This window comes from Scyliorhinus torazame, chromosome 12 (assembly GCF_047496885.1).
Source record: "Scyliorhinus torazame isolate Kashiwa2021f chromosome 12, sScyTor2.1, whole genome shotgun sequence".
Lineage (NCBI taxonomy): Eukaryota > Metazoa > Chordata > Chondrichthyes > Carcharhiniformes > Scyliorhinidae > Scyliorhinus > Scyliorhinus torazame.
The window spans coordinates 6942685-6958979 of record NC_092718.1 but is presented as its reverse complement, the minus strand read 5'-3'; the positions used below and the strand labels follow the sequence as shown (position 1 = coordinate 6958979).

Genomic DNA, 16295 nt, shown 5'->3' with positions numbered 1-16295 from the left:
AACAGAGGGGTTTACCAGTTAGTGCAGTTTCAGCAGTGTTATTTTACATATTACACAAACTTACAGCCGGGACAGACCATTTGACCCAACAGATCAATGCCTGTGTTTATGCTTCACACAAGCCCCCTCGTCATCTCAATCCATCGACATAACCTGTTATACCTTTTTCACTCATCTGTATTAATCTGGAATCTTTTTAAAACATTCATATCAGTCACCTTGAATGGAGTTTCACATTCTACCCACTCTCTGGCTAAAGTCATTTCTCCTAAATGTCCTATTGGATTTATTGGTGACATGTTAAAGCTGCCCGACACTATAACTTTATTGAATTTTAACCAAAAGGAGTTTTTCCCTCCACTAAGATCGCCCTATGTAACAACCTATAGTGTAACTTTGAAGACCAGGTTGGTAATTTACTCCCAGGTCAGTGTGGTGCTCTAAACTGACTCCTAGGCAGTGGAGAAGACCCCTTGGGTCTCCCTGCCACTCCTCCCTTCCAACAGGAATGTGCTTGGCCTGTAGACCATGGCTGACAACTATAAACTCACCACATGGAAACATGATCTTACCCCTGCGTCAGAGTGAAACTGATCACTGACTTACAAACTCTCAAGAGATTCCTGCCAGACGCAACCACCTACCTTCCACAAGGTCAGACTTCTCCCATCGGTTCCCAGGATCATCAAGCCACAGCCGCTGACCGAGGAAGCGAGGGAAACGCGGTGGTCTGCAGGTTAGACTGAAGCAACGCGGTTTCAAGACCCCTCTCCCCAGCATACTCCTGGCAAACGTCCAAGCGATCGAAAACAAGCTGGATGAACTTAACGCCAGACTAACCTCTCAGAGGGAAGTAAGAGACTGCTGTGTGCTCTGTTTCACAGAGACATGGCTCACCCCCGCCTCACCGGACTGTGCCATACAACCTGAAGGCTTCTCAATTCACCGGGCAGACCGCACCGTGTCATCAGGCAAAGCAAAGGGTGGAGGGGTTTGCCTCCTCATCAACTCCTCTTGGTGCTTGGATGTGGCGACCCACTGCTCCCCGGACCTGGAATACATGACCGTGAAGTGCCGCCCATACTATCTTCCACGTGAGTTCACTTCAGATATTATCACAGCGGTCTACATCCCACCCCAGGCAGAAGTGAGGAAGGTGCTGGACAAACTGTACACAGTTATAAACTGCTACGAAACAGAACATCCGGAGGCCTTGTTCATCGTGACCGGAGACTTCAACAAGGCCAACCTCAAGAGTGTAATGTCAAAATTCCACCAGCACATCTCCTGTCCCACCAGGGGCGACAACACTCTTGACCACTGCTACTCAAAAATCAAGGGCGCCTACCGTTCCATCCCCCGACCGCACTTTGGGAAATCAGACCATAAGACGGTGCTCCTTCTCCCAGCATACAAGCAGAAACTGAAGCGGGAGAATCCAGCAAAGAAGGTTGTGCAGTGCTGGTCTGAGGAAACAGAAGAGCTCTTACATGACTGGTTAGAGACAGTGGACTGGTCTATATTTAAGAACTCAGCAACCAACTCAAATGAGTATGCCACCAACGTCACAGACTTCATCAGCAAATGTGTGGACGACTGCGTGCCAAAGAAAGCAGTACGTGCGTTCCCCAACCGGAAACCATGGCTCAATCGCGAGATTGTCTCCCTGCTGAAGGACAGATCGAGACGTTCAAGTCAGACGACCCTGACCTATACAAGAAATCCAGGTACGACCTCCGCAAAGCCATCCGAGATGCCAAGAGAGAATATCAAACCAAGCTAGAGTCACAGACAGACTCTCGGCGGTTGTGGCAAGGACTAAACAACATAACGGGCTACAAAGCGAAGCCGAACAGTATCTCTGGCAGCAGCGCACCCCTCCCCGATGAACTCAATGCATTCTATGCTCGGTTCGAGGAGGTAACCAACAATCCGCTGTCGAGTGCCCCAGCAGCCCATAACTCACCCATACCCACCATCACAGCTTCCGAAGTCAGATTGGCCTTCCTGAAAGTGAACCCTCGGAAGGCGACGGGCCCGGACAGGATCCCTGGTCGTGCACTCAGAGCCTGCGCGGACCAGCTGGCAGAGGTGTTCGCGAACATCTTTAACCTGTCCCTACTCCACTCCGAGGTCCCCACCTGCTTCAAGAAGACCACCATCATATCGGTGCCAAAGAAGAACCAGGCAACGTGCCTCAATGACTACCGTCCGGTGGCCCTGACTTTGGTCGTAATGAAGTGCTTCGAGAGGTTGATCATGAAGCACATCACCTCCATACTCCCAGAACACCTTGATCCACTGCAATTCGCATACCGCTGCAACCGGTCCACATCAGACACCATTTCGCTGGCCCTACACTCATCCCTAGAGCATCTCGAAAACAAGGACTCCTACATCAGACTCCTATTTATTGACTACAGCTCCGCCTTCAACACCATAATCCCAGCCAAGCTCATATCAAAGCTCCAAAACCTAGGACTTGGCTCCCAATTCTGCAACTGGATCCTCGATTTTCTGACCAACAGACCACAATCAGTAAGAATGAACAACACCTCCTCCTCCACAATAGTCCTCAATACCGGGACCCTGCAAGGCTGCATACTTAGCCCCCTACTCTACTCCCACACACACGACTGCGTGGCAAAATTTGGTTCCAACTTCATCTACAAGTTTGCTGACGATACGACCATAGTGGGCCGGATCTCGAATAACGACGTGTCAGAATACAGGAGGGAGATAGAGAACCTAGTGGAGTGGTGTAGCGACAACAATCTCTCCCTCAATGCCAGCAAAACTAAAGAGCTGGTCATTGACTTCAGGAAGCAAAGTACTGTACACACCCCTGTCAGCATCAACGGGGCCGAGGTGGAGATGGTTAGCAGTTTCAAATTCCTAGGGGTGCACATCTCCAAAAATCTGTCCTGGTCCACCCACTCGATGCTACCACCAAGAAAGCACAACAGCGCCTATACTTCCTCAGGAAACTAAGGAAATTCGGCATGTCCACATTAACCCTTACCAACTTTTACAGATGCACCATAGAAAGCATCCTATCAGGCTGCATCACAGCCTGGTCTGGCAACTGCTCGGCCCAGGACCGCAAGAAATTTCAGAGAGTCGTGAACACCGCCCAGTCCATCACACAAACCTGCCTCCCATCCATTGACTCCATCTACACCTCCCGCTGCCTGGGAGAAGCGGCAGCATAATCAAAGATCCCTCCCACACGGCTTACTCACTCTTCCAACTTCTTCCGTTGGGCAGGAGATACAGAAGTCTGAGATCACGCACGGACAGACTCAAAAATAGCTTCTTCCCCACTGTCACCAGACTCCTAAATGACCCTCTTATGGAATTACCTCATTAACACTACACCCTGTATGCTTCACCCGATGCCAGTGCTTATGTAGTTACATTGTGTACCTTGTGTTGCCCTATTATGTATTTTCTTTTATTCCCTTTTCTTCCCATGTACTTAATGATCTGTTTGAGCAGCTCGCAGAAAAATACTTTTCACTGTACCTCGGTACACGTGACAATAAACAAATCCAAATCCAAATCCAAATCCAAATCCAAGAGTTTACAGCTCTCGCACTGCCTGTGCTCCTGGCCTTGCAAACCCACTTCATTACTGATCTCCCACTCCACCACCAGATCAGTAATCTCCTGAATTACCCTCCTAAAGACCAGGTATACATGTCAACACATGCAGGCCTGATGATGCATGTAGTGTGGCCAAGTGCTCAGTGATAAAATCCACGGTCCGTCAGCATTTGGCAACTGATTCCGTGACCCCGAACTGATCAGCTGGAGATTAGAGCAACGGGGGTTACAGAGAGGGGAAAGTAAATGTAATTATTCACTGCATACAAATCTCTGTGCTGTTCCTGGAACGTGAAGAGCTATATAAATGCACATGTCTCCTTCACCATCACTAAATTAACTTGGACACAATAGACATGTTTTTTGGTGAAAGTTTGTCTGAACATATGGAAACATGAATTCATTCTACGTCCCACTCATGTTGTAGGGTGACCAACCTGCCCAAAGACTCCCTACAAACTACACACAGTCAGATCATTTCCGAAAAATGTTTCTCTTGCTGAATTTCCAATCCCCTGGTGCTAGCCCAGAGGAACAGACCCCAAGATTGAGAAGTGAACTCAATCCCCAGCCATCACTCTGTCCAGGCGTCGGCTCCTTCAAGGATTTCATCAATGAGAACCCACTCACCATTTATTCACAAAGTCCTGGAATTCTTCACTGAATACTCCAGTTGGCAATTTAGGGGGTGGCTGTAAAGAGATATAACAAATAAATTATTTAATTTGCACACAGAAACACCATTATTGAGCAAAATAAAAGCAGCAGGCAAACGGAAACAGACTGAGTGGATGTTAGAAAGCAACAGAGAGACAATGTGTAGTATTCTTGCCAACAGATAGTGTGTTAAGCGGTTATTGGATAGGCACATGGAGCACACCAGAATGACAGGGAGTGGGATAGCTTGATCTTGGTTTCGAACAAGGCTCGGCACAACATCGAGGGCCGAAGGGCCTGTTCTGTGCTGTACTGTTCTATGTTCTATGTTCCAGCCTTAAAACTCTGCAGTAGAGAGTGGCACGGTGCCGCAGTGGTTAGCACTGCTGCCTCACAGCAGCGAGGACCCGGTTTTGATCCCAGCCCCGGGTCACTGTCCGTGTGGAGTTTGCACATTCTCCCCTATCTGTGTGGGTTTCACCCCCACAACCCAAAGATGTGCAGGTTAGGTGGATTGGCCACGCTAAAGTGCCCCATCATTGGGAGGGAAAAAAAATTGGGTGGTCTAAATTTTTTCTTAAAAAATCAAAAATCCCTGCAGTAGTTTTGAATATATTTCAGAATATCCATTTTAAATCTTGCTTATTATGCTAATTTCCTTTAAGTGGCATTTTACTTCCTGTCACATGTTAGTGTATCAGCCAACGTGAGATCTGTTTGAATCCACAGGGGAAATCATGTACCTGACAAATTGCTCAATCTTCACCCAAACAATTGCAATCACAGACAGTCAAGGTAGGAACAGGAGGAGGCCATCCCACTCTTCTACACGGATCATGGATGATCTGCATCTTAGCTCCCTGGCCAGATACAAGGTCCCTTACCCAACTCCAATCAAAATCTATTATGACACTTTGGAAAGTGGGAAAGAGGGTTCCAGGCTTCCACCACCCTGTGAGAACACAGGAACCGGAAGAAAACTTGTTCCAGGTGCGCATCCTGGTGACGCTGCGAAAATGTTTCACTAATTGATGGGCATTGATTGCTCCGATTAGTCACAAACCCCGTTGTTTTTGTAAAATGAAAACGACCAGGAGGGTAAACGGAAAACTGGACGGGATTTGATTTGGCAATCCCGATATTTCTACCGCCCGCCAACACTCACAGTCAAGGTTCACAGATCAATAACGGCCTGGAAGTGAATCTGCACAACACCCAGGCAGGTCTAGCTCAGTGGGCTAGACAGCTGGTGTGTGATGCAGAACAAGGCCAGCGGCGCGGGTTCAATTCCCATACCAGCTGAGAATTCTGAATTCGCCCTGTGTACCCGAACAGGCGCCGGAATGTGGCGACTAGGGGCTTTTCACACTAACCTCACTGAAGCCTATTTGTGACAATAAAAGATTATCAACATCTTCAGGAGATAAAGGGGAAACAAATAATACACAGGCCCTTAATTCCCAGGAAAAGGTACTCGATTAGTCAGGCAGCATCTGTGAAGAGGAACAGGGGGCATTTCAGCCCGTGACTCTTCATCAGAACTGGTGTGAAACCCAAAATGTTCATTTTGCTTATTCCTCCACAGACGCTGCCCGACCAGCTGAGCATTTCCCACAATTCCACCGTGATTTCAGATTTCCCGCATCCGGGGTATTTTGTTTTCGATTAAGAGAACGATTGTGAAGTTTGATGCACAAATCCTTCAATTCTATCTAAACCACGGGGCGTAATGACCGTGCCCAGTATTTCCAGCACTATCTGGGATTTTTCCCCCTTTTCATTTGACCCTGGATTCACCTTTTGCTGCTCCCAGGGGCTGAGTTATATGAAGCTCTCCCCTGATGGATGATGTGCTATGATTCAACCAGCAACTACATTTTGCCAGAGGTGAAGATTGACATTTAACAGTAAAATTGGAAGCAGCAACAGAGTAAGGGTTCACAAGCTGCCTGATCGCATTCACTTTAAACCCTTGTTAAAGAGGCAGTGACCTATTTCATACTTTAACTTCATGGCCAATCCTGTTATTCTGTATTATTTTGTGTGGAGTACTAACTCTTGCCCAGTACAATGGGCTGAATGGCTTATTTTGGGGCTGTAAACACGGTAATATCACAGGACACTATTCCAACAATTTCTGAGTGAGAGTCATTATGAAAAATGAAGCTGAATTATTGAGCCTCTTAGATAATGTGAGTAAACCTAAAAAAGAGGAAAGTAGGGATTGGAACTGACCTCGTTCACAATGTAATCCAACAGTTCAAATATTGCCATCGGGGGTCGGCAATCCACCCCAAAAGCTGCAAAAGAAACACATCCATTTAAAACACCATGAGGGGGAGCGAGAACCTGCTTTATCCAATCCCTCCATTCAACAACTTATTTTTTCTTCACTAAGTGGTCTTAGGGAGGGAGTTCCAGGATGTTGCCCCAGGGACAGTGAAGGAACGGCGATATATTTCCAAGTCAGGGTGGTGAGTGACTTGGAGGGGAACCTCCAGGTGGTGGGGTTCCCAGGTATCTGCTGCTCGTCCTTCTAGATGGCAGTGGTCGTGGGCTTTGGAAGGTGCTGGCTAAGGAACCTTGCGGAGTTACTGCAGTGTATTTTGTAATAATCTTTATTAGTGTCACAAGTAGGCTTGTATTAACCCTGCAATGAAGGTACTGTAAAAATCCCCTACATTCCGGCGCCTGTTCGGGTACACAGAGGGAGAATTCAGAATATCCAAATTACCTAAAAAGCACGTCTTTCGGGACTTGTGGGCGGAAACCGGAGCATCCGGAGGAAACCCACACAGACACGGGGAGAAGGTGCAGACTCCGCACAAACAGTGACCCAAGCCGGGAATCGAACCTGGGACCCTGGAGCTGTGAAGCAACAGTGCTAACCACTATGTTACCGTGCCGCCCGTAGATGGTATTGACTGAACTACCTTAGCAAAGAGGTCCACAGTATCACAGTCTTCCCTTACTCCAATGATGCAGGCCCACAGTATCCCAGTATATATTTTTTTATTATTATAAATTTAGAGTACCCAATTCATTTTTTACAATTAAGGGGCAATTTAGCGTGGTCAATCCACCTATCTTGCACATCCTTGGGTTGTGGGGGTGAAACCCATGCAAACACAGGGAGAATGTGCAACCTCCACACGGACAGTGACCCAGAGCCGGGATTGAACCTGGGACCTCGGCGCCGTGAGACTGCAGTGCTACCACTGCGCCACCGTGCTGCCCTACCCAGTATTTAACTCTCTGCGTGAATGATGAGAAAATGAGCACACAATCTAAACTCACAGCTCCCTGGGCGTCCAGGAGGTTGAGGATTTGGCTCCGAGGATGTTGAATCTTCTCCCGTGCGACAGCCAAAGATTTGTTCGAGTTCCTTAGCATCAGGTGGAGGAATTGGATACCTGCCGATTGCCATCTCTACCAGAGAGAGGCCCATACTCCAGATATCGGACTGAACAGAATAATGTGTCCCCTGGAGTCTTTCAGGCTAAACAAAGTCAAAATATAGAGGTAATGAGGTTGGTTTTCCTGCGAGATGTCTTCTTGGCCACAGCATGCGGCCCATCCCGCCTGTTCTAGATTTTTGGAAGAGCTCGCGAATTAGCCACCCTCCTCCTGTTTATTCCCCATAGCTTTGCAAAACCTACCGGAGGGAGGGAGTAGAAATTTGACTCTGTTGTTCCTGTCTTACAGGCATAAAATAGGTACAATGGGGCCAATGTTCTGTGCCCAAACATATCCTAGAAACACACATGCCAATATTGGGTGGAGCGTATTCAGGTCTCTGCTTGAAAGTGGAGTGGAATCTGATTGAAGACTAAAAGTAAATTGGGTAAATACTTGAAAAGGAAAAGAAATGCAAGACAATGGGGGAAGAGCCGGTCGGGGGGACTAACTCGATAGTGCGAAAGGCTGAATGGCCTCCATTTTTAAAATTATTTCAATGGCCAGCATTTTTCACCCATCCCTAATTGCCCTTGAAGTCGGGTGGCTTGCTGGGCCATTTTGGAGGGCAGTTATGGGTCTGGGGTCGCATGTAGGCCAGACCGGATAAGGATGGCAGATTTCCTTCCCTAAAGGACATTGGTGAACCTGATGGGCTTTTACAATAATTGATGCGAGTTTCACGGTCACATTACTGAGATTTTATTAATTAAATAGTGGGATTTGAACCCATGGCCACAGAGCATCAGCCGGGGTTTCTGGATTACTAATCCAGTGACAGTATCACAATGCGACATCTCCCTGGTGTTGTTTCATTGGAAGATACTTAGTGAAACTGCCAAAATAACATTCATCAATGTCAAGTTAAGGGTATTTTTGCAATAAATAAATGGAAACAGAAGATAAACTGACCAAACAATCTTTATTCGCTGCGTTTAACTATTTTTGTGAATTTCATGAAATTGAGAATTGGGTGCTGAATCTCTCTCGACAGATACAAGGCCTGAAACTGCGAACACAAATCCAAGAGTTGTTGGACACCCAGGAACCACCTGATTTTCCAAATCATTAAAACCCACATTTGGAAAACAGTCCCTTGTCTTGCAGCAGGCCCAACTCAACTCTCTGATTTTAAAGCCCAACGTGGCAAGTCTCAGAAAATGATCCCCCAATTTCAGGGCTACAGAGTAAATCTCATTCTCAACACGTTCCCAAATTCAAACACAAGAAAGGCAGCAGAGTAAACGTTTTCATTTCGCACAAACATCAGGACTCTCCCATTCCTGCTGAATGCTTCCAGCACTTTCCTGGTCTTGCTTCAGATTCCCGGGCTTAGATTTTAAGATTCTATTTTTCCTGGGGGAACCCGTCACAGTGTCACTAAGATCAGAGCAATCCACCCCCACTGTGATAACGGAACTGAACTTACTGACATATAAGACCTCGTCCCAACGAATGAGTTAGCCATGGAGTCGATCAGCTGTCCACTAACCCCAAAGTCACACAGTTTGATTTCACCGCGAGAATTCACCAGAATGTTCGAAGGTTTGACATCTGGAAAAGAAACACGATTTGGAAATCCAAGAAATGATATGTTTCTGACTTCTGCTTTGACAAGTTATTGGGAAAAGCAGCATGGTTGAATTCAAAGTTAAAATAACTTCATAAATTTCAACACACAGGAAGATTAAGCAGCAAACGCTGTCACAGGAATTTACAGACATAGCAACAGAAGCAGGAACTGTCAACATTCAATAATAGTGAGGGTAGGTGGTGATACACGATCAATGACCACTAAAGCGAGGTTGTAGTCCAACTGAAGGCTTTAACAAGCTTGATATTTCCCCCAGCAGCTCAGGTACAGAATGAAGGCTGTTGGGGCGGCACGGGCTCTTATACCCCGCCTTGCAGGGCGGAGCTACCATACAGCTTGACCAATAGGAAACATACACTATCTACCAATGGTGTTCCAGCATTACCAGGTCCCATTATACTTCTACACAGACTACCACAGGTTAATGAAGGAGAAGCAATTTAGTGGATTTGAGAACATTGAGTAAATCTGAATATATACTCGTAAAGGAAAAACTTGTAGGTGTACGGGGAAGGAGTGGGACTAATTGTCAGCTCTTTCAAAACAGCCAACACGGGTACAATGATTCAAACAACCTCCTCCTATACTGGGTCGTTCCATGATATAATTTGAGTGAATGAATGAACACTGACGTCTTAATAGTGGAGCAAAGATCAGCCTACTGACTCTTAGCTGGACTTAAGCACAAACGGACAGTGTGTGGAGACTTTGGTAGCCACAGAGGCGTATAGCCTTACATCACCTTGCACACAGATAGATAATAAACCCAGTGAGGGTTGTCAGAGGGATATGGACATCTGAAGAGGTAGGACAAGTGCAAAATGATTGTCGAGTATTTCATTTTTAAAATTCTATCTGCAGCTTGCTGCGTGCTTTTGAATCCATGTGGCTCAAAGGAACTGAAGGTACAGGTTTTAGAGGAATGTTGTGTTGATAATCTGAACACAGTTTAAATGGATCACTGTGTCTCTCATTATGTAATTTATACTTTAACCTAGTGGACTACCAGATTCATCCAAGCAGCTGGCATCCCATTACTATTTACTGCAGGTAACTGCAGTAAAGTCCCAGTGGAACGCAGCAGAGGATTAAACTGGATCATCTGGATATTGATTTATAACGACAGCCCAATAGGGGAGAGTGAGATACGGAGAAATACCAAGATGAAGCTAATAGTAAGATTAAAGTGGATTTACTTTACCTGAAATCTGACCCCAAACAGCTGCAAATCATTTTGTGTGGGGAGCCTGACCTGTCATTTTTTTTTTTTTTTTTTAATGTATATTTGCTCCCCAAAGAGTTAAAGTGAAACATCATTGCTTGTGTAGAAACAAAACCTGATGGTGCTAACTGAACCCATCTCTGTCAGTGCCTTTAATGTGCCAAAATATCCAACGGTGGTTCACAGGAGTGTAATCCATCAAAGCAAATCACGCCAGGTCACAGACGGCAATATTGGCCAGGGGATCAAATATTTGGTCTAAAAGTAGGTTTTAAGGAGTTTCTTGAAGGATTTTCTTTTACAGTCCACCATTGGTGGTCATGCTTTCAGCTGCCTGGACCCTAAGCTCTCGAATTCCCTCCCTAAACATCTGCATTGCTCTCTCCTTTAAGACACTCCTGTAAACCAGCCTCTTTCACCAAGTATTTGGACACCTGTCCTAATGTGACTCAGACTTGGTTTAATAATTGCTCCTGTGGAGCACCTTGGGACTATTACAGGATCCGTATACATGCAGAATCACAGCAGTGGCAGGAGGTGGCAGTTTGGCCGATCGAGTCTGTACTGCCTCTCCGGCGAACTGACATTCCCCCCACCTTTTCACCAGAACCCTGCACATTCTTCCTTTTCAGATAACAGTCTCACTTCCTTTTAGAACATAGAACATAGAACAATACAGCGCAGTACAGGCCCTTCGGCCCACGATGTTGCACCGAAACAAAAGCCATCTAACCTACACTATACCATTATCATCCATATGTTTATCCAATAAACTTTTAAATGCCCTCAATGTTGGCGAGTTCACTACTGTAGCAGGTAGGGCATTCCACGGCCTCACTACTCTTTGCGTAAAGAACCTACCCCTGACCTCTGTCCTATATCTATTACCCCTCAGTTTAAGGCTATGTCCCCTCGTGCTAGCCATTTCCATCCGCGGGAGAAGGCTCTCACTGTCCACCCTATCTAACCCTCTGATCATTTTGTATGCCTCTATTAAGTCTCCTCTTAACCTTCTTCTCTCTAACGAAAACAACCTCAAGTCCATCAGCCTTTCCTCATAAGATTTTCCCTCCATACCAGGCAACATCCTGGTAAATCTCCTCTGCACCCGTTCCAAAGCCTCCACGTCCTTCCTATAATGCGGTGACCAGAACTGTACGCAATACTCCAAATGCGGCCGTACCAGAGTTCTGTACAGCTGCAACATGACCTCCTGACTCCGGAACTCAATCCCTCTACCAATAAAGGCCAACACTCCATAGGCCTTCTTCACCACCCTATCAACCTGGGTGGCAACTTTCAGGGATCTATGTACATGGACACCTAGATCCCTCTGCTCATCCACACTTTCAAGAACTTTTCCATTAGCCAAATATTCCACATTCCTGTTTTTCCTTCCAAAGTGAATCACCTCACACTTCTCTACATTAAACTCCATTTGCCACCTCTCAGCCCAGCACTGCAGCTTATCTATATCCCTCTGTAACCTGCTACTTCCTTCCACACTATCGACAACACCACCGACTTTAGTATCGTCTGCAAATGTACTCATCCACCCTTCTGCACCTTCCTCTAGGTCATTGATAAAAATGACAAACAGCAACGGCCCCAGAACAGATCCTTGTGGTACTCCACTTGTGACAGAACTCCATTCTGAACATTTCCCATCAACCACCACCTTCTGTCTTCTTTCAGCTAGCCAATTTCTGATCCACATCTCTAAATCACCCTCAATCCCCAGCCTCCGTATTTTCTGCAATAGCCTACCGTGGGGAACCTTATCAAACGCTTTGCTGAAATCCATATACACCACATCAACTGCTCTACCCTCGTCTACCTGTTCAGTCACCTTCTCAAAGAACTCGATAAGGTTTGTGAGGCATGACCTACCCTTCACAAAGCCATGCTGACTATCCCTGATCATATTATTCCTATCTAGATGATTATAAATCTTGTCTCTTATAATCCCCTCCAAGACTTTACCCACTACAGACGTGAGGCTCACCGGTCTATAGTTGCCGGGGTTGTCTCTGCTCCCCTTTTTGAACAAAGGGACCACATTTGCTATCCTCCAGTCCTCTGGCACTATTCCTGTATCCAATGATGACATAAAAATCAAAGCCAATGGTCCAGCAATCTCTTCCCTGGCCTCCCAGAGAATCCTAGGATAAATCCCATCAGGTCCCGGGGACTTATCTATTTTCAGCCTGTCCAGAATTGCCAACACCTCTTCCCTACGTACCTCAATGCCATCTAATCTATTTACCTGGAGCTCAGCATTCTCCTCCACAACATTATCTTTTTCCTGAGTGAATACTGACGAAAAATGCCTCCATTGAACCGGCCTCCACGACACTCTCGGGCAGAGCATTCCAGACCTGAACCTGTCTGACTTTATGCTCGGAAAATGGATTGTTGGTATGGCAACATGGTGTGAATATTATTTTGTGCACAACACAAGGGCTCTGAAGCAGCTCAGTGAGACACAGTGAATGCCAGCGGCTGTTGGTTACGTGGGACTGAGTCCCTCCAGCAGATTAACAATACTAATGGTCAGGACTGGGGTTGAAAACCACCATGACGCAAAATCCAAATTTCAAATATGAAGACTGGGGACCAACATTCTTCAGTTTGAACTTTGTGAAGAGTGTGGTTCATCACCTCATCATGAATTATGGAGATGAAGCTTTTTAAAAATAAATTTAGAGTACCCAGTTCATTTTTTCCAATTAAGGGGCACTTTAGCGTGGTCAATCCACCTAGCTTGCACATTTTTGGGTTGTGGGGGCGAAACCCACGCAAACACGGGGAGAATGTGTAAACTCCACACGGACAGTGACCCAGAGCCGGGGTCGAACCTGGGACCTCAGCGCCATGAGACTGCCGTGCTAACCACTGAGCCACCGTGCTGCCCCAAGATGAAGCTTTTAAGGGTTCATCCGCTCCCAATACATGGGTGGTTGATTTGGAGAATAAAGAATATAAAGTACTTGATTTTGTGAAAGATTGTTGAATTTTGGAAGCTGACCTTCACCCCCATTTCTTTTAAGTTTGCTGCACTCAAGCAGCTTGTCAAAGATTTTGCCTCTGTGGCTAAGTTCTTCATTGTCGACATTCAGGAGGTTCATGCCCCAGACGGCTGGGATTTCAGAAACAATGTGGATATCAAACAACACAACAGATGAAGTGATTGTTTCAATGCAGCAAAACTATTGCTAACGGAGAGGATCCCCTGTCCAGTGGTAGTGGATACTGTGGCTAACAATCTAATAATCTTTATTGTCACAAGTAGGCTTACAGTAACACTGCAATGAAGTTACTGTGAAAATCCCCTAGTCGCCACATTCCGGCACCTGTTCGGGTACACTCAGGGAGAATTCAGAATGTCCAAATTACCTAACAGCACGTCTTTTGGGACTTGTGGGAGGAAACCGGAGCACCGGAGGAAACCCACGCAGACACGGGGAGAACGAGCAGACTCCGCACAGACAGTGACCCAAGACGGAAATAGAACCCGGCTCCCTGTCGCTGGGAAGCAAGAGTGCTAACCACTGTGCCACCCATGTATCTAATGCCAAATATGCAGCTAGGCCAGAGAGACTATACGTGGTGGTCAGTGACACAATCATTTACAAGGGTGAAAGGGGGTCCTTGGGGATATAAACAAAAATAAATACAATTAGGTTTACAAAATCTAAGTTAAACCACGAGGTGGGGGAGGCACTAACACCAGGAAACACGGGTGTAATTTTGAGAGAGAACATTATCAAATACAAGGAAATGACAGAATATATCCAACCAAATCAACAAAGGCTTCTTTCCCAAATTAATAATGATTTTCTCAGTACAAATTAGTGACTAGGGCAGCATGGTTGCACAGTGGTTAGCACTGCTGCCTCACAGCACCAGGGATCCGGGTTCAATTCCGGCCTCAGGGGATTGTCTGTGCGGAGTCTGCACCGTCTCCCCGTGTCTGCGTGGGTTTCCTCCAGGTGCCCCGGTTTCCTCCCACAGTCTAAAGATGTACAGGTTAGGTGGATTGGCCAGAATAAATTATCCCTTTGAAAAAATGAAATATGAAAATCGCTTATTGTCACAAGTAGGCTTCAAATGAAGTTACTGTGAAAAGCCCCTAGTCGCCACATTCCGGCGCCTGTTCGGGGAGGCTGTTACGGGAATTGAACCGTGCTGCTGGCCTGCCTTGGTCTGCTTTCAAAGCCAGCAATTTAGCCCTGTGCTAAACAGCCCCAGATGTCTGGTGATGTAAAGTTTAGGTTATAATAATCTTTATTAGTGTCACAAGTAGGCTTACATTAACACTGCAATGAAGTTACTGTGAAAAGCCCCTAGTCGCCACACTTTGTCGCCTGTTCGGGTACACAGAGGGAGAATTCAGAATGTCCAATTCACCTAACAGAACGTCTTTGGGGACTTGTGGGAGGAAACGGGAGCACCCGGAGGAGACCCACGCAGACACGGGGAGAACGTGCAGACACCGCACAGACAGCGGCCCAAGCCAGGAATCAAACCCGGGTCCCTCGAACTGTGAAGAAATAGTGCTAACCACTGTGCGGGATTGGGTGGAGAGGACGGGGGAGTGGACATGGGTAGAATGCTCTTTCAGAGGGTCGGTATAGACTCGATGGGCCAAATGGCCTCCTTCTGCACTGTAGGGATTCTATCATTCTATGGTTGGGTGTGGAACTGATTCTGGTCAGATTACAATGTGACGGCCCTTTCATTTATAAACCCTGAGAGTCAGGCAGAATTTAGTGAAAGATATCCACGTGAAAACAGCATTCAATGCGACTCATCATTACTATACCTCGGTGCATGATCTTGTGTTTTTCTCGCAGGTATGCCAGGCCCTTGTTAACCTGCGAAGATTAAATTTTTTAAAAATTATAATTTTCTTCACAGGACACGCTAGGAGTAAGTCTGTTTATATGTAAAATGCATTAACAATCCACTTCCACCAGCTGTCAGGTTTTTCATTCTAAATTATGTCCCAACTTGCAATGAAGCACCACCACTGGCAGCAAAGTGTAATTACAGGGTGACATGTTTACATAGGATATTTCCAGTTTAAAAATGGAGAAAATAATTTCTAATGGAAATAATAATAATCTTTAGTGTCACAAGTAGGCTTACATTAACGCTGCAATGAAGTTACTGTGAAAAATACAAAAATTACAAACTTATGGCACAACTTTAAATTGGAACAGTGTTACGTTTGTGCACCCTGGTCCAATTATCCTCATCAATTAATCCCACATCAGCCGAGAACCACATCTGGCTCGGACTCCCTGTGCGCAATGGCTCCAGCAGACTGCCCAATGGAGTAAGAGAGGTAATGCTGTAGCACACATCTGTCTGCTGTTAACACATTCCATTCTGTGGGACAACACCCTCATTGTAGTAAAACAGCAAATCCCCCAGTTCACCAAGACTATTTTTTTCCCTTCTGTGACATTAATAATACATTTGCGTTTCGAGAACACCTTTCAAAACTTCACAATGTCCTAATTGGTTTGACAACGACATTTGAAGTGTAGGCACTGTTTTAATGTATGTAGCATTGGAGTCAATTTGTGCACAGCAAGCTCCCACAAACAGCAACGTGATAATGACCAGAGAATCTGCTCTTGTGATGTTGATTGAATGCTAAATATCAGCTTCAGGACTCCAGAGAGAGAATTCCCCTGCTCCACCTATTGCCGTGAGATTGTGTAAAAATTATTTGTTCATGGGATACGAGGC

General features: G+C 46.0%; 1 protein-coding gene and 1 pseudogene across 2 annotated transcripts in view; one reads left to right on the top strand and one right to left on the bottom strand.

Moving 5' to 3' along the window:
* The window catches only part of map2k1 (mitogen-activated protein kinase kinase 1), a 143747-nt gene that overhangs the window by 11995 nt on the left and 115457 nt on the right, over positions 1-16295 (bottom strand). For both annotated transcript variants that reach the window (XM_072470345.1, XM_072470346.1), the window contains 5 exons: positions 15361-15412; positions 9149-9273; positions 7561-7762; positions 6499-6563; positions 4237-4298 (listed from right to left, as the gene is read on the bottom strand). In XM_072470345.1, coding sequence (XP_072326446.1) covers positions 4237-4298; positions 6499-6563; positions 7561-7762; positions 9149-9273; positions 15361-15412 — 506 coding nt within the window. The remainder of the gene's footprint in view (positions 1-4236; positions 4299-6498; positions 6564-7560; positions 7763-9148; positions 9274-15360; positions 15413-16295) is intronic.
* On the top strand, positions 10135-14238 carry LOC140387296 (type I iodothyronine deiodinase-like; annotated as a pseudogene).